At 35.1% G+C, this 21,625-nt stretch overlaps 1 protein-coding gene across 3 annotated transcripts in view; it reads left to right on the top strand.

The window, feature by feature from the left end:
* Window positions 1–21,625, top strand: part of ADGRG6 (adhesion G protein-coupled receptor G6) — a 112,958-nt gene that overhangs the window by 85,929 nt on the left and 5,404 nt on the right. For 2 of the 3 annotated variants that reach the window (XM_066994228.1, XM_066994227.1), the window contains 9 exons: window positions 3,019–3,135; window positions 4,269–4,314; window positions 5,227–5,333; window positions 7,827–7,954; window positions 9,528–9,796; window positions 11,292–11,406; window positions 12,505–12,788; window positions 16,718–16,819; window positions 19,162–19,314. In XM_066994228.1, coding sequence (XP_066850329.1) covers window positions 3,019–3,135; window positions 4,269–4,314; window positions 5,227–5,333; window positions 7,827–7,954; window positions 9,528–9,796; window positions 11,292–11,406; window positions 12,505–12,788; window positions 16,718–16,819; window positions 19,162–19,314 — 1,321 coding nt within the window. Of the gene's footprint in view, window positions 1–3,018; window positions 3,136–4,268; window positions 4,315–5,226; window positions 5,334–7,826; window positions 7,955–9,527; window positions 9,797–11,291; window positions 11,407–12,504; window positions 12,789–16,717; window positions 16,820–19,161; window positions 19,315–21,153; window positions 21,201–21,625 lie in introns of all 3 variants that reach the window. The other variant, XM_066994229.1, reaches the window with a different exon arrangement.

The raw sequence follows: 21,625 nt of genomic DNA, 5'->3' as shown, positions 1-21,625 counted from the left end.
CAGCTAGGATGAGTCAAAAGCAGCTGCCAAAAGTTTCCTGTAATGTAATTTCACAGCATTTCATGAGTTAGAGGAATGAGCTGGTGATAGCAAATGTAGGCATTAGGGCATTAGGGACATCAGAGTGACAAAATAGCCATAGCATCCACATTGAATTAGAGTGAGCAATGTGAGTGCACATTCTTTTCACATGTGAGATAAACTTTTTTCAGAGTAATAAACAGCAAGCTAGATCCAAGCTGATTATAATCAGTGTAAAGTACCGAAACCTTTTAAAGGCCACATCTTCCATAAAAATGCATTGATATAGGTGCTTGATGTTCAGTGGAGTTGGGTTCTTTTATATCAGCTGGGAATTTGGTGTGTAATACAGCTAAATATTCTTTCTTTCTCTTTTCCTTGAAAGAATTGATTGACAGTCTTGTCCAATGGACTACTTATATCCAGTTTGAAACTCTGAACTGCTGGTCTCTGTCCAGAGAACATTTTTTTTTCTATACATACTGTTCTTTTCAACTGTTCTCATAAGCACACCATTTTTTAATGTTATCCGGATGTATTTAAAGACAACCTGGTTATGGAATAAGGACAGCAATATTTGTGTCTGAAAACAGAAGGGATACAGGTGGATTTGCTATTTTTCTCCTTTGGGTCCCATCACATGGTAATTATAAATACTTCCTGCATGGTTAATGTCAAAAAAAAAAATAAGAAGAGTTTCACAGCTTGAAAAAAAAAAAACAACCAAAACCACAATTTTCCTGAAAAAAAAAAAAAGTTAATTAATAGGGAAACATTGTTTCATAGTGAACTGCAGGCTAAGCCTCAGAAGGCTTCAGTTTGTTTTCCCATTAGTATTTAAAATGACCTTTGGCTCTTGTTCATCCGGAGAACCCTGTAGTATTGTGTTGTCCCTATATTATCATTTCTATTGGCAGTGTATCCAGATTCTTAAGATAGTCTAGGTAAGAAAATACTCATGACCCTCAGTTGCCTTCTAAAATACACCCTGAAGTATCTTTAACTATTTAAAATAGTATTCATTTTAAGGCCACTTCTAAGAAAAACAAGATGAATATATTTAATAAAGAAACCAGGAGAATATAGATATATGATTGTCATAATGGCATAAAATCATACAAAGTCAAAATGTGTCCTTTAATTGTACTAGAATAAGTTTTTAAGTGATACTTAATTATTCACCGAGAAGCAAAAAGGAAAGAAAGAGAGAGAGAGAGAAAGAAAGAGAAAGAGAGAGAGAAAGAGAGAAAGGAAAGAGAGAGAGAAAGAAGAGAGAAAGAGGAAAGAGGAGAGAAAGAAAGAAAGAAAGAAAGAAAGAAAGAAAGAAAGAAAGAAAGAAAGAAAGAAAGAAAGAAAGAAAGAAAGAAAGAAAGAAAGAAAGAAAGAAAGAAAGAAAGAGAAAAAAGAAAGAAAGAAAGAGAAAGAAAGAAAAAAAGAGAAAAAAAGAAAGAAAGAAGGAAGGAAGGAAGGAAGGAAGGAAGGAAGGAAGGAAGGAAGGAAGGAAGGAAGGAAGGAAGGAAGGAAGGAAGGAAGGAAGGAAGGAAGGAAGGAAGGAAGGAAGGAAGGAAGGAAGAAGATTACAACTAAAATTCCCTACAGTATTTTGTGTGGTTTTTAAATTGTTCATGTGTGATGTTCAATAAGATTAATTAAAATGTGTGAAAATCACATTTTAGTAAGTGTAAAAATAAAGTCTAAAAAAAAGACTAATGACAGTCTCAAAAATAAAATTGACATGCTGTCTCAAACCCCATAACTTTATGCATTAGTATAAAATTATTCCACAAATATATTTATTCCAATTTCAATAATGTCCCACAGTTATTAGCTGTATTTTCTATAAACATTCACTATAACAATGAAACATCATACTTTACAGCACTGGGTTTTTTTGTGTTTTTTCTTCAGTTGCAACTGATAAAACGCTCTCAAGCTTTATCCTGTCATTCATTAAAATCTGATGGTTAAGCTATTCAGGGTGAGACTCATTTCACCTATGGTAGGTGTGTTCAGAATAGATACTTACACCTAAACTGTTGTCCATAAGCTGCCCTCAATGCCAGTCAATGGAAAGGAATGGACACAGATAAGGTGTGACACAGCTCATCCTAGTGCAGGAGTAGGCATCCGTTCCCCAAACAAAGGAGAACAATGCCTTTTGCAACACCCCAAGTACTGCCTGACAGATACGGCAGTGAACCTGTAACAGACCAGCTGGAGACCAGGGAGGATACCTTAAAGCCTCTAAAGTGGACACATATTTTAGGCAACTGCAGCAGGTAGTGTACTAGAAGCTTCCTGGTTTCCCATAAGGCCAACTAGGCTTATAGCTATTCAGACTTTAATGCAAATTCTTCAAAGGAAAATTCTACTTGTAAAACACTTCCATTTTAATAAATCATCAGATTCCAAGGAAAAATTCTCTTCTGGAAAATTCTCAACTTGATAGTTTTTTCACTGTAGGTTATAAATGGTATTGGTATCATCTGTCTTCTATTTAAATTCCCACAGAAGTGTCTAGCATTGCTTTGGATTTGTTTACTACTTCTTGGTCTTTAATTGTAAGATGGAGGATGACTTAGCAACTATACACAGAAAAGAGGTTATTCTTCAAAAACTGTACACCTAGTAAAAAGGATAGCAACAATAAGATAAGAAAGCTATTTCATTGTTTTAAGGGAAATATGTTAATCATATCTGCCACATTGTTTGAGTTGGTGTCATCAGACAAAAAGATTAAAGGGGAAAGTATACCTTCTAACCTTTCTTTATAATAATGTCCAAATGTATTTGTGACTTTAAAGAAAATAGGGAAACTTCCATGAGGCAAATCCAGAATTTGGTTTTATAAACAAAGTGTTCTTATATTACATGATTGAAATTGTAGAAATGCTGACAGTTTATTTATTCTGGCATGCTGCAAAAATAAAACTGTATTCTGGCTTTTATGTTATGTGCTGTGTAAGCATTTTTTATATTTTTCTGAATCTTTTAAAGGATGCAGAAACTCCTGCCAACTTGACCAGTTTTGTTGTGGCATGCAGTATTGGAAACATAACTATTCGGGATCTTCAGGATTATGTGAAGATTACAATTAAGCATACCAAAACTCAAGTAAGAAGAGACTGATTATTCAGAGGAACAGGAATGTAGATTGTATATAGTAAAGGCTGTGCATATAGCTTCATTGCTTTCAGTGGATTTTGACTATATATATTGAATGTAAACCCAAATGGAAATAAAATCTCTGAAACAAAATTAAATAAGAAAAGAAAAAACAAAAATAAATAACTTCTCCATCCTCAAACATTCCCAATCCATTCATGTTTTAGCATTTATCTGAAAGACTATTGATTCTGCCACTCACAAGCAATTTGTGCAAATAATTCTAGATAAAACCATTGTTCACGACCAGTTTGTGACCACGTTCATGACCAGGGACACTACTTTTTACACTGGAATGTTAAAATGACTTAAATTCTTTGACCATAATGAAATTTCTTTTTTAATAGTTCCCCAAGGTTTTGTTGTTATATGGTTTCCTGCAAATGAAGAATGGAAAGAACCCCATTTAAAAAAGATGACTACAATTAATTTACAGAAATAAAGTCCAAATACAACCTTTTGGCTCATGCTGTTTCAGTTAAAACATAAAAATTCATAAAAAACAGTTGTCAGTAGCTACTGCAAAAGAGACAATAGCACTAAAGAAACTAAGAAAGAAGTTGGCATGTAATACCTAAGAATGTTGTTCATGGAATGAGAACCTGGTTCATAATCTTCACATAACTTCACCTTACATTTCATTATAATGATTATTTTAAGGTGAGGCACAACAACCTCCACTAAGGTTCAGCAGGCTTTTGCAGAGTTCTGAGGCCATTTACATTAAGAATTCACTAAGAACTCACGAGGAAGTAAACAGTTAAATATATTTAAGCTCTGTAAAGACATCATAGTCATGGATAACTTTAGTGAGACAATAAAACTTTCTCATTCTGAGGATGTGGAAAAGGAACACTGAAGATGAACAATGCTCTATGATTTATAATTAGGGTAAATGTCTTTTTAAGGAGAATAAGGTCTGGTTTAACACTAGACAAAATTTCACTAGTCCAAAATAATATTTTTTCTACTGCTCATCAAATGAAAAGATATGTAGTAAAACGTCTGCTGCAAAAGTATGCATGTTGATGAGATTTATATCTGAAGAGGTATAAAAGGTCTACTTTTGCATGTGTTCTTAGGAAGATCCTAAGCCTACCTGTGTCTTCTGGGATATGAATAAAAATGGTAAGTTTAAAAATATTGTCATTTCTTTTACACTGGGAAAAAAAGGTGTCTAAGTTGTATAATCAGTCTCGGTCTTGATCCTTTTTACTTCTCTATTAGTCTTTGCAGAGTTAGATAAATCTTTAAACTGTATAATTTCTTCTGTTTAGTAAGGTCACTAGTAACAGAAGATGTTAAATATTCTTACTAAAGGTTTTTTATGTAAATTCAGTTAATATTTTAAATCTGCATTTATTAATTAATACATGTAATTTCATATACATACATATATAATATATGTATATATTGATATATTATATATAATATACATATTTATATTTACTACAATGTTTATATGCTTATATTAATATATAATATATTAATATATTATATGTATATAATATATAAATTAATAAATGTAATTTTTAAATCTGTATATAAAGTTTCTCTCTATCCACACTGACTTACATTACATATTGCAGAGAGCAAGGGTAGGACCCTCTGTTCCTAGGCCTCTGCTTTCTTGTGCCTGGGGATATGTGAATAGGAGGGCAGTATGTGCAGACATCGCATCATGGTGGTAAAAGGAAGTTCTAAAACCATTATATTGTTGGGTAAAACTAAGGTGTGTCTTAATGCATGATACACATGGGTCTTATTCATCCATCAATAACCAAAAATCTCCCTACCTTTATTATAAATCTCCAACTGTTGCTTCTGCTCAGTAGGCCATTATTGAGACACGTCTGGTGGAATTTTCTAAAAAACTATGAAACCTAACAGTTTCTTATTTACTGACTTCTTAATATTCAGTGGTATTATATGTTTATTATATATGCATTTCTGTGTTTGCACAAGATGAAGTGAGGAATCCAATGAAAGAACGATACAAGTTTGTTGGAAAGTATGGTTTCTCTTGTTTCCTTTCCACAGGTGGCAACGGTGGCTGGAACCCTACAGGTTGCAAAGTGCAAGCAGAATCCAATGAAAATGAGACAGTTTGTTTATGCAACCACCTCACACACTTTGGGGTCCTAATGGTAAGCAAACTCTCATTGTTCACTAAGTTATCTTTCCTAGGAATCGCAATGTAGTATTTCTCTTGGGCCAAGACAACTTTCTTGATTCATGTTTGATATGATATTCTTTTTGTAAATTATTTTAATCTTAAAACACTTTCTCTGTTATTGATCATTATAATCATATAGTGTTTTGGGTTTTTTTATAACAAAGTGCCTATTGATAAGTATTCAAGGATAAGGTAATCAATAAAGAAAATGAAAGAAGAAGTGAGCAATTATAAAATTTTAAGATATTGAAATGTGCCTGTAAGAAGACTTCTGGCTGAGACTTCTGAGTGATACCAAAATACAAATAGCATATTATAATACCCAACTTCAAAGCCGGAACATAGGTGAAAAACAAAGCCAGAATAAGGGATGGTAAAACCAAGGCTCAGTACTAACCCCTACACTAGCAAAATGAAAAAGTCAGTGAATATTTACAGGGAAAAAAAAAAAAAAAATGTAAGAGAAAATATTTTCTCTTGAAGTTGAGACACTTCTTTCTCAAGAAGTTGAGACGCTGTTTCAGAACAAAACGTAGAGCATCGTATTTTCAGGAAATGTCCTGCAGTCAGCAAAATTGTTAATGACAATGAAAAGACAAGAGCACAGTAATTCCCCTTCTTACTGAGATTCAAGGGGCTAAATTGCACCTTGGAAATTTTGCTTGCAAATCCAACAAGATTTATATCATTTTAACGTCAAAAAATATAAAGTAATAACTTCTTTTGCAAAATCTGTAAAACCGTATTTGCTGTTCACTTTTAAATGGATGAGTGGCTGAGGTAGGTAGAGCTTAGCATATCAAGAAGATGGACAAAGGTACCTTCAGGTACCTTCAGCCTCAGCAGTATGACTCCTCTAGTATTCAGGTGTCTCCAGCAATTTTCCTGTGTGATGTATTTTTGAAAGAAAAAAATCTCAACATGAAAAAGATGGATTATTGCAATCTGATCTTAAAATTTAGTGATTTTTCAACCTTCAGAAGTAGGCTGAAATTTCTTTTGGTGAGAAATTAATATTCTTTGGCCTGTAAATAAAGCCTGCAGGAAAAATGTTGGCTCTTTATCAGAGCAATACTCCTAATGATTTCTTTTTGATTTACCTTTTTGCAGTGGCACATAGGACTTAACTGCACAAGGAAGCTACACACATTGATTTTTCAGCCTTCCAGAGCTTTCCTAACAGAACTGCTCTCTTCACATCATGTTCAGATGTCAATGTGAAATAGTCATAAGCTTTTTGTCTTTTTGCAAGCTAAATTGCAGTCTTGTTTCACTTTTCATCCTTGAATGGGGAAAAAAAGGACTTTCTTTAGGATATACTCAATGAGTCCCTTCTCCTCCCTGAATGCTTTTGTGGCTTTAGGAAATAAGGCAAAAGTTCTTTGAATTTGGGCTGTGTTCCAATAGATTTTTTACACATTTTTGACTGTTTTAATTGCTTTTCCACTTCAATAATCTTTTCTGACTTTCACTTAGATATTAAATTGCTTTCAGATAACACTCTCTTTATATATATAAGGTTGGGACAGGGTGTAAAAAACTGCATACAGCTCCTTCATTTTTCTATGAAGAATGGCAGGTTTTGTAGCCTTTTGTTGGTGTTTTTTTGCTAGACGATTTCGCTTGGGATAATAGTTATACTGATTGTAGAATAGACACCATTATATGCTAGTATTTGCTCATATTTACTCCACAGTAATATAGATCCAAACATTCTCATTATTTCTTTTCCTTAAAGAAGGAAATAACACTGGCATTTATTCTCAGACAGTACTATGTGGCAATTACATTTGGAGAGAAAACTGGAAAAAAAATCCTCAAGATGTTCCTGCTTCATTTCCAGTTTTGGGTTGTTTGTTTGTTTTTGAAATGTTGTCTTTGTCACTATTTTTCTGACCAACATTTATAACTGTAGCTTGCAGGACAGACTATAAAAATGAAGAGCAATATCTTGCCCTTGCTTTCACCCATAGATGATTAGCTACATTGACTCACGAACTTTTAATAACAAGAAGTGATGTCAGAAACTCCCCAGAATTCTGCATATTTCATTATGAATATTTTTAAATTTTATTTTAAATACATATTCAACATAAATATCTTCTTAAAAAGAGATGTCTATAAGTAACTGAACTAAAAAGTTTGAAGAGGGAAATTTTTTCCACAGGAGGACATTTGAATTCCTAGTACTGAATTATAAGGATCAGCATCAGGCTCTGTCTATCTGCTTAACCCAGCAGTTATAATACTTACAGCACAATGTTTTCAAGAGCTATGGGAAGGAAGTGAGAGGTGTAACAACTATAAACTAAATATACTTGATAAACATGAACCCTAATGTCAGGGTTATAGTGTTATTGCCAGTGTTTTTGAGTTTTACTTGTGTAATTACCAACCAAGAATGTTGTGCTCATGAAAAAAGGATTTTGCTGTAACTGTTACATCTTCCTCCTGTCTCACATAGGACCTTCAGCGAACCACTACAGAAATAGACCCACAGAATACCAAGATCCTCACTTTCATCACTTACATAGGCTGTGGGATATCTGCTATATTTTCAGCTGCAACTCTTCTGACATATATTGCATTTGAGTAAGTATTGGTTCTGTCAGAAAAAGTCACAAAGGAAGTACCTCTCTGTGATGAACAAAATAGCTAGATGGTTGGCGTGTTTTATTTGCCTTGGAAGGGAAATGTATATTTACAAAAAAAAAAAAAAACACAAAACTGCAGAATCCCGGGCACAATGGTATAAGTAGAAACTTTTTTTCAAGGGCATATAAGTTCAGACTCTCTCCTCTTGTTTTTAATGTGTTGTGCTGCTGAGACCAGGCAACAAGGCTAATACATCACAAAATTTTCTCTTTGGGGTGTATGACATCTACCGTATCAGATATGTGTTATAAAATCCACAGCCGGGCTTTTTGTAAGAACAAAACCAAATCAAACCTGCCTGTGTGAGCATAGTAGGTCCTGAATAAAAAAGAAAAATTTCTGACTTGAACAATTACATTCTGGAGCCCTTCAGAAGGAAGTGGAGAAGCGAAATAAAATGAAGCTAATTTGTGAAGTTTTACAATAATTTCAACAAGGGATTCAAGTGAATGAAAAAGTTTTGAAATGACACAGTTCTGTGAACAGTGAAAAGAATCACATCAACACAGAGGAACAATTCTGCCTGGAGCAGGACAAAACAGAGTAGCTGCTAAAGGATACTTTCCAAGGGGGGAAGAAAAGGGAGGCTTCTGAGATCTTCAGAAATAGTTCTAGATACCTCTAATTATTGCATTCCTGTTGCATTACCTATGGTATAATATTTTGGTCCAAGATGGCTGAAGTTGCCCCTCAGTTCATAGATTTCAATGTGTATCAATTAGAAAAGAAAATTAAGTTGATCTTCAGTCTTCCTAAGATAAGGAAGGAAGGAAGGAAGGAAGGAAGGAAGGAAGGAAGGAAGGAAGGAAGGAAGGAAGGAAGGAAGGAAGGAAGGAAGGAAGGAAGGAAGGAAGGAAGGAAGGAAGGAAGGAAGGAAGAGAAAATAACAGCAAGCACTGGACAATATCTTCCAAAAAGTAACCAAACATTAATATATAAATTGATCAGAGATGATCTTCTGGACAGTTATATTTTGAAAGATTTCTTTTAAGTCTCTTCAGTTCTTGTTTCAGGTACAAACTGCATTGTATTATATTTAATTTGAAAGTTTAATAATAATAAATAATAAATCAGCTGCTAAAATATTTTGGCAGTAAAGTAGTTCATTAAGAACCCAAACAAGTGATGGCTTTCCCCTAGAACATACAGCTGAAGGCTTCAGCAATATCACAGAGAAGGACATCTCCCTCTCTGGAGTTTCCCTCTCTGGAGATATTCAAGGCACGTCTGGACGCCTACCTGGGCAGCCTGCTCTAAGGAGTCTGCTTTGGCAGGGGGGTTGGACCCAATGATCTTTTGAGGTCCCTTCCAACCCCTTCGATTCTGTGATTCTGTGATTCTGCGATTCTGTGATTCTGTGACGTCTCTATGTCTTGTTGCCACAATAGCTTATGGCTAAGAGGAGATCCCTGTACTTTTATTTATTTTGTAAACTGATAAACCTAGCTACTGTAAGCAACTTGGGTAGTTGAAACCAATTAATCATAAGCATCTATATTTCTCTCACTAGGAAGCTGCGAAGAGATTATCCCTCCAAAATTCTGATGAATTTGAGCACAGCTCTGCTCTTTCTCAACTTGACCTTCTTGCTTGATGGTTGGATTGCATCATTTGACATAGATGGCCTCTGCATAGCTGTTGCTGTACTTTTGCACTTTTTTCTTCTGGCCACCTTTACATGGATGGGACTAGAAGCGGTTCATATGTACATTGCTCTAGTTAAAGTGTTTAACACCTATATACGGCGTTATATACTGAAGTTTTGCATCATTGGCTGGGGTGAGTTCAGTACATGCAGTTTTTACATAGTGTGTTATTTGAAATGACGGTATATAAAAGATGCAAAGCAAAATCAAAATCAGCATAGTTTCTTCCCCTGCCCCTCCCTCCCCCCCAAGGTGCCGGCATAGAGCCAGTGCTCTGTGTCACTAAGACCACAGTTCCTGTGGATAACTCCATGCAAACACACCAGAACTGCCTATCTCTGCCTGAGGAGGAGCAGTAGACTGGATACGCTGGTCTTTTCAGAGAGGCCAACATGTTACAGCCATATAAGAGAACCATGGCACACATTGAATTGAGAAACCCTTGCAGTTACTACAAAGCCCATGGGGATCTTTGCATTGACTTTCAAAAAGCTCTCAACTGAGGTTGAAGTTCCTTGCTGAAAAATACAAACCCTATGGTGGAATCAGAAATTTCCTATGCTTCAGCAGTGTTTAAACTACAGAGAGATCCTGCCTGCCTTAAGCAGTGTACAATATAGGACTGAATTGGAAAATGTAATACTGTGAGGCTCAAGCAGCACAGCTTTTATTCTTCCTTTTTTTTTTTTTTTTTTTTAATATCAGGAATCTGTGCCTTCTTCCTGAATGCACATATTGTGTTTGAAATAATACAATACAATACAAAACCATTAACCTCATGCCTAGAGCACTGACCTCAGTCCAGCTGATAATTGATGTCTTTCCATTGGCAACTAGCATCCTTTTTGGCAACCTCAGAAGCAGACAAGGACTTAGTGGTAGGAAAAGCAAATTAACCTCTTCCCCTTTGAAACTGTTTTGTCATTGCAGGGATAAGGCATGTAAAATAAGGCATGTCAGGAAATGTGCATTTGTTCAGTGTGAGCTGAACTTCTCTGCACATAGTCCTCATCCACATAGTTGTCTGTTAGTTTCCCCAAATATTCCCTTTACTATATTAATAAAAAATATACAGTTTACTTCATTTTTTGGACACATTTAAGTAAAGGATATGTAATGTTTTAGAAAAAGAGAAGACATTTACAGCTGAAAGAAGCAGAGGAGAAATGAAGTTCATTTTCCCTGGTTTCCCAGCCTAATTAAATGACATCAGCATCTCTGGAAAAAAATCCCTCCAAAAAAAAAACCCAATCCCATCCCTCCACTAAATCTCATTTTTAGTAGTTTGTTAATCTTTTTCTCACTTTATTATGAGAACCCTTGTTCAAGTGCTTTGAGAGAATTATCACTTACTTATCACATATTAAAATAGCATTTCCTAACTTAAAGAACATTATGAGGTTAATTCACTAATGCTTATTAAGTACTTTGAAAGCTTTAATCATGGGTACAGTTTGAAAAAATGATTTATTTTCCTCTATTTCTCTGTACAGTTTTCTGACCTAGAACTACCTCAGTATACTCTATACTAAAGCAATAGTGATGGAAACATCCGTAATTCAGCTTTGCATGGTGATTTTGAAAGTTTAAGGGATTTGAAAGCTAACTACAATTATCTCTTGTTACAGGTTTGCCAGCTCTAGTGATAGCAATTGTTTTATCGAGCACAAATACTAATGCAAGTCAGATTTATGGCAAAGAATTGTATGGCAAAGATGCTGGCGGGCAAGGAGGAGATGACTTGTGAGTACTTTTAATCTCTTACAATTTAGCATTTACAATCTAAAAAAAAAAAATACCAACAGCACCAGAACAAAAAAGCATTGGTCAGATTGCTTTGAAAAGTCACAGGTGGATAAAACAAGGAAAGTGGACAAAATTGTCTTCTAAATTATTTGAATCTGAAGGAAAAGAAGAACATAAGAAAAATCAGAGGGAATTCTACATTACCTAGTGTGAGGTGCAAACACACTTCTGACAAAAGAATAATTATAAATTTTGTTTCACAAAAATAAAAATACCTGTTTTGGTTTATTTAAAATGAAAACTGCATATTCTAGGTGTGAGCAAGAAAGAAGTAAAATAAAAATAATTTCCTTTGTAAATAAAGTAGCCCTTTGTCAATGTAGGTCATTAGCTTTCTACATTTTTTTCTCAATGTCCAAAAAATAAACTCCAAATACCAACGTTTTTATATGACTGTTACCACATTTTCTGTTCCTTGACTGGCAAAGCTTGTCATGATAAATAAAATATCATTCTGGGTTTTTATTAAGGTATAATGCTAATCATTGTAGCCATTTGATGCTAGAGGTATAAGCTAGATCTCTCAAATGACTGACTATCAAATGGCTACCTCAAAGGACTACCCATACTGCTTCTTCTTTAGAGCCATGAGTTCTCCTTTAGCTGAAGTGGCAGAAACTTCAGATTTTGGCACTGAAGATCCAAGCTTGAGTATTCTGTTATTAAAGCATCCTATGCTTCACACTGACAAAGGTGGCGAAGCTACTTGTACTGAGTTGCATGATGAGATTGCAATTCCCACTGCTTGTATCTGTGATCAGATTTTCCTTTTAATTAGTTTTACCTAAATGAGGGGCAACACTCAGATTTCTGACAAGATGCTACTATGTGCTATAGTGTATTAAGATGCCACTGAACGTCATCCTATTTAAAAACAGAAAATGGACAAAGGCTTCACTTGAAATTTTACCTCTGCAGCAATGGAATAAGACACAGGCTGCTTTTACTTGCAGTCATATAAATAATTGGAGGATATTTTGCATTACCTAAAAATGGTCATAGTTTCCTTTTGTTTTTTGTTGTTTTTTTTCTCAGCTGCTGGATCAAGAATGAAGTTGTCTTTTATGTGACTTGTGCTGGATACTTTGGAATCATGTTTCTCTTGAATGTTGCCATGTTTGTGGTGGTGATGGTGCAGATCTGCGGGAGAAATGGAAAAAGAACTAATAGGACTCTGAAGGAAGAGATCCTGAGGAACCTCCGTAGCGTGGTCAGCCTGACCTTCCTCTTGGGCATGACATGGGGCTTTGCTTTTTTTGCTTGGGGTCCCTTAACTTTGCCCTTCCTGTACCTCTTCTCCATTTTCAACTCATTGCAAGGTAAGCTGAATTTCTTTTCTGTGAACAAACAATATTTGAGCTATTACTCTTCTGGGAGATCTTAGGTCTGACTAGAGAACTGTGATCCAAGTTCTCTGGATCTTTCCCTGATACTAAAACATCGTTAGTTTTGCATTCTGTGGAATAATTTTACCTACTACACATAGGTTGAAGGTCTTTGTTAAATTAATTAACATTTCAAGGCCTTTTTAATAAAATGCACTGTATTATAAATAGTGCTGTTCCTAGCTAACAGTCTGCAGTGGTCTCTGCTGATAGATGCTGTATGACCTTCAACATTTCCTTTCACTGATTATAACAAATATAGGAAGCCTCTTTCTTTAATTTATTCCTGTAGGGAATTTGTAAAGCTCATATCTATTTTATTAAGACATGGAATGCTCATAAAACAAAATCCAGTCCTGTTTCCAGGTGGAAAGAGAGCTCAGAGATAAGTGATATTCTTTGATTCTTTAATGAAAATACAGTAACTATTGTAGGTAGCTTCTTTTTGTTTTCTTTTCTGAAATTTTGAATATTTTTCTACATAGTTCATCCTTCTGAAAAATGCTATAAATTGTAGTCTAATGGTTATAAATTACAGAATTATATAGATGTCTTTTAAAAGAATTTTGGCTCGGAGCTGATTTGTATATGTACCAAATGACATAAGGATCTCCACCCCTGTGTGTACCACCAATAAAGAAAAACTAAAATTAAGAAAAAAACAAGAAGGTTATTGGAGGAGTGTGTATTATACCACATACATACTGAGATTAAATAATAATAATAATAATAATAATGCCCAGAAACAAACAAAAAACAGCATACAAAGCCTAAACACAAGGATGTCATTGGAGGAGTTTGTGTTTTGCCACACAAATATTGAGATAAAAAAATAAATATATTCCTAGGGTCAGCAAAATATCTGCCCTTAATGGAAAAATTACTTAATCTAACACTGTGTGGATTTTATCTGTTACAGTTGAGACATTATTTACTGAGCTAAAAGATTTATTGAGCTTTCGTGGAAAGAGAATAATGTTGTGGTTTTTGGTTTGGTTCAGTTTCAACCTGAAATGCTAGTCAAAATGGCAAAATAATGTTTGTATGTGGTGTTCTTACTAAAGGCTTTTTTTCCAATGGGCAGACTCTGATACTCCCCTAGGAGCAAAATGAAGTATTTGCTGTAATGTGTCCGTGTTAGAAATTTAGAAGGGCCTAGAGAGATTAAATTATGGGAAGAACATGAAAAAAGATTCACATTCTGAAAAGCATGCCAAGGATCAAATTCAACAAGTTTTCTTTAACCAGAATTTCCAGCACAATCAATTAAGCTTGTATGTGCAGAGTGCACACAAGGTTGACCACCACTGCTTAAGTCTCTGTGGGGTAATAGCACTGTTCAATGGAAAATGAGTGTTTGGAAGGCAGTTAGGTCAGAAGATGAAACCAAAAACTCTGAGGAGTAAATGCAGGAAGAAGACGAGCGATGATCTTCTCATGGGTTGTAGTAGCAAAGATGGTATAGCATATGTTCAGGCAGGTCATATCAAGCAAAGGGAGATAACAATCCTGGAAAAAATGTATATTGCTGTGTCAGAAAGAGCTGGGCAAAGCTAAAGGAATAAGGAAAAGAGCATTTTAAATCACCTATATCTGGTGTAGCACACATGGACCTGGCAGTAACGGGATGAAATAATGCAAAGGAAAAAGAAGAGTTTGCTTCAGGAAGCATTTTCTATCAGCAGAAAGGTATTAGCACTGGTATTAGCATGAGTTTATTTACTGACCCCTCCATAAACTTGTCTGTTCTCTCTCTTGAGTTTGTGAAAGCTGCACCAGTGTTTTAAGCTACACCAGCAGCCTCTGTAAACCTATTTTTCTACACACTGGCAATGAAAAAGTAAATTGCACCAACTACTGGTATTACTATACTTTGCTATTGCATCTACAAAGGAAATGATTTTTTCTCTCTTTGACACTCAAAGTAAAAAATCTGGGAACATTTGTTTTTTGGCTGTTCATTTCATATATATGCCTGGGCAAGCCAAATACTTTCAAGTCAGAGCCAAGCTAGAGCCAAGCCTAGGGTCTGATTTGACTATGGGAAACAAAACCAAAGTTGTGTTACTAAAGCACATTGTGAACTTAATGAAAAATGAAATACAGAGAAAAAAAAATCAGAAACCAAGCCCAGACAGGGCAAAGACAAAGTATTTAACACTATGCATTCATTTTGTAATACATTAGACATAGACATTTTCTTTTTTAACCATTCAAAATGTTCCAAACATTCACCTCAATTTAATTAAGCATCAATTTAGTAAGTTTGTAGCAGCACAGAAGTCCTAGGAGGTACTTACAGCACAAACAATTGCATACCTCTCAGCAAGTAAAAGCTGCTAGTGATTGCACTGGAATTACTCTGTGTTAAAAGTGAAGCACAAACCGAACTATTTTACTAAATGCAAACACAGTAACCAGAATTGAACAGAGCTTGCATATGGTATGCATTAAGGTATGTTTGCCTTCCTTAAATTGTGCTTCTCTTTCTCTTTTTTTTTTTTTTTTTCTCCCACCAGCTCTTGGAAAAAAAAAAAAAAAGTGTTTCATTACACAACCTTTACACAACCTTCTAAAGTTAATGAAGTTAGCTGTTTTGTTTCTCTGACCTCGGTGGTCTCAGCCTGGACTGAGTGCCATAAGCAAATACAAGTGCCATTCAATGACCAGCATTCATGTAAAATTATACCTCAGCACTTTGGAGAAGAGAGGATAATTTTATGCTCTAGATCAGTTTTTCCAGGCTATACCCTGCCATTGCATTCTACCAGTTGAAACATAGCAGGCATTAGCGTATGGAGCTATTCATGATCATCTTGAACAGTCTTAGAGGATGTCACTTAACCACATTTGCCTACATTATGTAATATTTATTCATGTTTAAGATATAATCATGAGGGATTTGGTGGTAACATTTGCCATCAGGTGTTCAGCCTCGGGTTGGCTGTCTCCCAGGGAATAAGAGTAGAACAAGAATAGGCCAGGCCCGGGAAGGACGGAAGATTCCACAGCTGTTGCCTGCCTGGGAAGTGCCAAGAGCACATGAAATGTCCAATTGCTATATTTAGCTCCAAAGTATCTCTGTAGGATGATGAAATTGTACCATACACCCCACCAAAGCCTTTGTTATCACATATTAGATGCCCATCTTCTGTTCTGAAAATAGAGATTATACGATTGCATAAAAAATCTACAAAAACATTCTTAAACACTTTTATTGTAATTACATGCACAAACCAGGCAATTTTCTTTGAAGAAAAGAACTATCTGGACACCTAATTAGTACTTATGGGCATATTTTTACCATTTTCATAGTCATTTCAAGTACATGCATGTGATGAACATAAATCCAAGTGGTGTTTGTTTGTTTGTTTGTTTGGCACCCTTTAGTGTCAATTTCAAATCTTCAGGTTTTGAAAGAACACAGCCCATAATTCTGTGGGTATAGAACAGGAGATAAAATAACTTCTGGCTAACAAAATATTGTCTGTGCTTACCCTGCAGTCTGGCTGCAATGTCCTGTTGGGTGCAAAATTTCCATTTGGTTCAAAACCAAAACCTTTTAATGATTTCCATCTAAGCTAAAAAAGTAGAATAACCACACTGAGCTGGATGTGAAGCAGCAATGTCAGTAAATGGGTTCTCTTCTCTCTCTTCTGATATCCCAGACATATGTATAGCAGATTGAGGAGGGGAAAGCTATAATTACTTTTCCTATCTATTAAATGAGGCATATGGATAGATGACAATAAGAAAACTTAGACATGATTTTTCTTTGCTTGTACTTCATAGTCTTTTGTTACCAGACTTTAGTCAATCTGTTTATATATTTAAAATATATGTTTTATTTTCTTTTGTCATAGGTTTATTTATATTTGTATTCCATTGTGCCATGAAAGAAAATGTGCAGAAACAATGGAGGAGACACCTCTGTTGTGGCAGATTTCGACTGGCAGACAATTCAGGTAAAAACAAGTTACAACTCCCCTCCTTATTTGCTGCAGTAGACTGGAAAGTCCAGGTTATCAGCCTGCTACACTATTTTTAATATAATATAATGTAAGCCAGAGATGTGGAAAAATTGATTAATCATAGGCTATCACTTCACTTTAGCAATAGCAATTGCCAAGGGACTTTTCAGACATCACTTCATAAAAAGTCTCAGATCTTCTTTCAGTTTTCCACTGAAGGCAGCTGGTGAATTTTGTAGTGCTATACACATGGTTTTGGAAGGCCGTTTGGAGCCTTAAATATATATATATATATAAATAAATAAATAAAAATGTCCAGATATTCAAATTCTGTCATTCAAAACCAATCTTATGCCTTTTCTCCTGCTGACTAAATTATGTTGACTAAATTCTTCACTATTAGGTTGATGTAGGATCAATTCTTAAAAAGCAGATAGAAATACCCTGAGGTCTTTTGCCTTAGTCTTGTTTTAGCAGAAGCCTGATTAGGTTTCAGAAGTGATGTTCAGCTTTATCTGTACGGACGTAGAGTACTTCTACAGTTGGTTTGGACACCTCAGAGTGGGTCACTGTATATAGTCTCCTGTACCTTTGGCCATCTCAGATGGCGTTAGACTCCTGTGTTTAGGCAACTTGATCATGCTTTGCTACTATATATATAATGATTATGGATCATGTAATTCTTGTTCGTATGATTCCTGCCCAATGACTGGGGTTCATCTCCACAGGTGATGTAAAGTGGCATAAGCTCATTGCTTACTGAGGTAAAACAGCCTATCCTGGATTATAGCTGTGTTCCAAATACTTTTGTGCCCTTTCTGTCTTGGCATCCAAGGATTGCTTCAAGGTTTTAAGCAACTGCTTTGCAATCAAGAAGTTTGCTTTGTCTTGTTCTGTTTTGTTTAGGGGATTCATTCTCATTGTAAACTATGAAATATTTATGCTTTCACTTTACAGTAAGAAAATCTGACTCATGATTTCAAAGAGTTAATACAAATTAGGAAAAACATATTCATTCTGAACGGGCATCCAAATTATTTCATACGTTCAGTTTCCATGTGGTTCATGCTCTAACTCCTGAACTGGAAAACACAGATGAATCAAATTATTTCCAGATTTTTATGCTGCTGTTGGGCAGCTTGTGGGGATGATAGAAACAAAAACTTGAAGGATTCAAATATGTCAGTGATGTATTTAATGTGGTGTCATTACAGCAAGTGTTAACCAACGCTTCACCACTGGCTGGTTTTATTCTTTGTGAACCTGACACAGTCTGCAGGCAGAACAGTGAAGTATAAGACAAAAGTAATCTTGCATATTTATCTGATTGAAGTGAACTTTAGGGCATGTTATGATCAAGCAAAGCAAGAAACAAACCAAAGCCTTGCAACGCTGTCATATCTAGATCAGAGAAACAGTAACCTATAGCAATGATTTAGGGTAAAATCTTTGTCTTGATTTAAGACGAGGCTAAAGCAACATGTCTTTGGTTGGGACGTCTCATCCATTTTGTGATTTTCACTGTAGTACTGTGAATTAGAATGGTAACAGCAGTAAGACCACTGTGTGAAACTGCCTGTACCTACCCACAAGTATATGATACAATAGTTAAATAAATTTATTCTGGAGGATACTGGTATTGGTAAACATGTGATGAGATTTTCGATGTCAGTTTTCCTCAGTAAGTTTATTGGTCTTAATTATTTAATTTAGTTTTAGAAATTATTCCAATATAAGAGCCTATTGTGTTGATGGTTCTGACAAAATTATTCAAATATGAACTACTGAATAACCATTATCATTCATCGTTATTCATAGTGCAACAATATGCTAACCCTATAACAGCAAGTGCAAATCCACTAGTATGTGTTATCTACATCAGCAGATCAAGCCCTCAAATGAAAAGATCTCTGTAAATGCTTCTGTTCCTACCTTTCCTATTGGAAATCACTTTGGATTTCTCTGTTCAGGTCATGAACCTTTGGCATCCTCATGCTGTTACATATCTTCACTGCTCTCATGCTTCCTGGAAATCTGAGTCTTACTTACAGTTCTGCCATCCAACAAAATGATTGTTGGAGTGTTAAAAACAGGGCTGCCAATTTTAACTACTGGTCATAAATAGTAACTGTAGTAAGCAGCCAAGTTAATCAAGTTGTAATATTTAGTTTATTTCTTAAGAACCAAAGAGCCTGACAGAAAAAGGATAGGTCATTTGTTGTAAGCAACATCAAGCAATGCATCTGATACTTGAAACGTTCATAACTGAATAAATTAGGTATTTAGTACAATTGCCAATAGTAATTTTTTATGTAAATTTTTTCAATCATTTTTAGATTGGAGCAAGACAGCAACCAATATTATAAAGAAGAGTTCTGATAATCTTGGGAAATCCCTATCCTCTAGTTCCATTGGCTCCAATTCAACCTACTTAACATCCAAATCAAAATCTACAACAAATACATATTGCAAACGAAGCAGCCATACAGGTGAGTTCTTGTACTGTAACCCAGTACATCTGTGAATATGTACTTTTGTGTTAAGGTACACTACAGACTTCTACCCAAAGGTTAATATGAAAAAATATATATATGTAGTTACTGGGTTTTTAATATATATATGTCACTGTTTAATAATCTTAACCTAATATCCAATGTATAGTTCTGATCTAGGTATGTTCCCATACAAAACTAGGTGTGATGAAATTTTTTTAATAGCACTTTCACCTTTTCAAATAAAAGAAGGTACATTTTATTTTCCCATTGTAAACATATAGTGACCAAAGCACAGAGGGATGACATTTGTTGCCCAAGGTAACATGCAAGCTAGCAGCAGAGTTGGAAATAGGAATCAGGTCTTCCAAATCCAAGTCCTCACAGTTGATTCACTCGGCAAAACTGCTTCCATTTCACTGTAACACATTTATGGGTAGAGAGACAAACAGGAATTACTTGGAAATTGATACTGTGGTCCCAGAGTACGCACTGTTTTTTTTCTTCTACAAATAGTATGCTGTATTTACTGTCTATCTATTTAGATGTTAGTGGTGTATGTAATAAAAGACATCATCAGTATTCCACTCATGCTGCAAAAATGTGCTTATTTTAAGAACAGTTTAAATAAATTCAAAAAGAGAGGAGCTGGAACAATTTGCAAACCTGTTTGCTTATATGTCAGTTAATATTTCAGAAAGCCACTTAAATAGCTTATGAAGTATTGTTCAGATTTTTTTGTTACTGAGTATTTAACTCATGTTTTCATACTGTATAAAGTCTCATAGCATTATCACAGAATCTTCTTCTAAAATATAGCAGAAATAAAATCTACAAACATATTTAACCTAAAGAGATGTATTTGCTTGTTTTAAAATACTTTTTGGAAGATTTATTTTGAATATGAATTTTATGAATTTACTGGAAGTCCCCAAGGTCTCATTTTTTGTTGTGTAGAATACTTTCCAGGAAATACCTTCCTATTTTTATTGATGATCATTTCCTGTTCCAGTTAGGCACACAACATTTTTTCTCTAGAATTCCCTACTATTAATTTAGTAGCAGCAGGTCACATTCCTTACCTTGGTCATTCCTGTAGGTCTGTCTGTTATGATAGTGGAGGTGAGCATCATGCCCTTGCCACTGTAGAGCATTCACAGTTTTGCCAACAGAGTTCTTTCCCATTTGTATTTATGGTAGATCAATCTGGCCTTTGGCATTGTGGCTAAAGATAAAAATATGCTTAAATGTTTTTATTGGACTCAGAAGTTTTAATCAGTCTGATGACTGAAGCAACTTCATGCTGGAGTTTTTGCAAAGCAGGTTTGAAGCAAAACAAGGAAGCAGTTCCAGATAAGAAGAATTAAGTTAAAAGAAGCTTACAGTTAGGAACATGTTCATTTACTTTCTTCAAAAGTGGTGAGCTTAATCTCATGCGCAAATTATTTCCTAAAGGGGATTATAGTTGGTAATGTAATCATGGCTTGTAATATGATCATTTAGTGGACATTAAGGGAATACCAGCTATCTCAATATTTGTTTAATTTTATTACATTCTGCTCTGAACTCTGAAAATAAGCATTTTGTTGTGATACTCCAAAGGAATTTTTACTATAGTTAGGCTTTTAAATATTGACATATCTTCTCACAGTTTTGCAGTAATAGAAAAAAAAGGTACACGGTTCTCATTTTTAATACAGCTAAATCTCTGAGTTTGATGTCTTAGCTAATTTACAGGTAAATAGTGTAATAGCTACATGTCTTGGCAGCTCTTGTTAATATGGTTATAATGTGCTCCCTGGAATTGACACAGGCATTCATGTGTTTGTGGTATAGATAATGTCTTCTAAGGCCCTTTCCTCATCAGTGGTGGAGCATTACAGGTAAAGTGAGAATTGCTTTTGTCAAATGCATGGTTTGAACAGGGTGGAGGGATACCATTTGCATGATGTCCTAATTGGCACAAAGGACTTTGCTAATCAGAAATGCTGCTTGTTTCTCACTATTGCATCTTGCGCCATTGATGCTGAATCAAAGGGTAAGCGTGCTTCAAACTCTGGGTGTCTGCAATCTGCATGGGGCATGAAGCGTTTGGAAAATGCCATTTTGGAAAACAGACCATGTCCTAACATTAATGCCTGTGTACTGTATTCAGGGAAAGGTGGCTAAACACTGAAGAACCTTATGTAAATCATATGTTAAAAAGCAAAAACAATATAGTATAGTCCTAGAAAAAAAACGAATATTTAAAAAAGCTATTGTAGGAATTATAAGCTACAATATTTCTGGTCTATGGCCATTATAGAAT

The sequence above is a fragment of the Anser cygnoides genome, chromosome 3 (assembly GCF_040182565.1).
Source record: "Anser cygnoides isolate HZ-2024a breed goose chromosome 3, Taihu_goose_T2T_genome, whole genome shotgun sequence".
NCBI lineage: Eukaryota > Metazoa > Chordata > Aves > Anseriformes > Anatidae > Anser > Anser cygnoides.
Note: the sequence above shows the minus strand (reverse complement) of the source record. Positions and strands in the feature narration are given on the sequence as shown.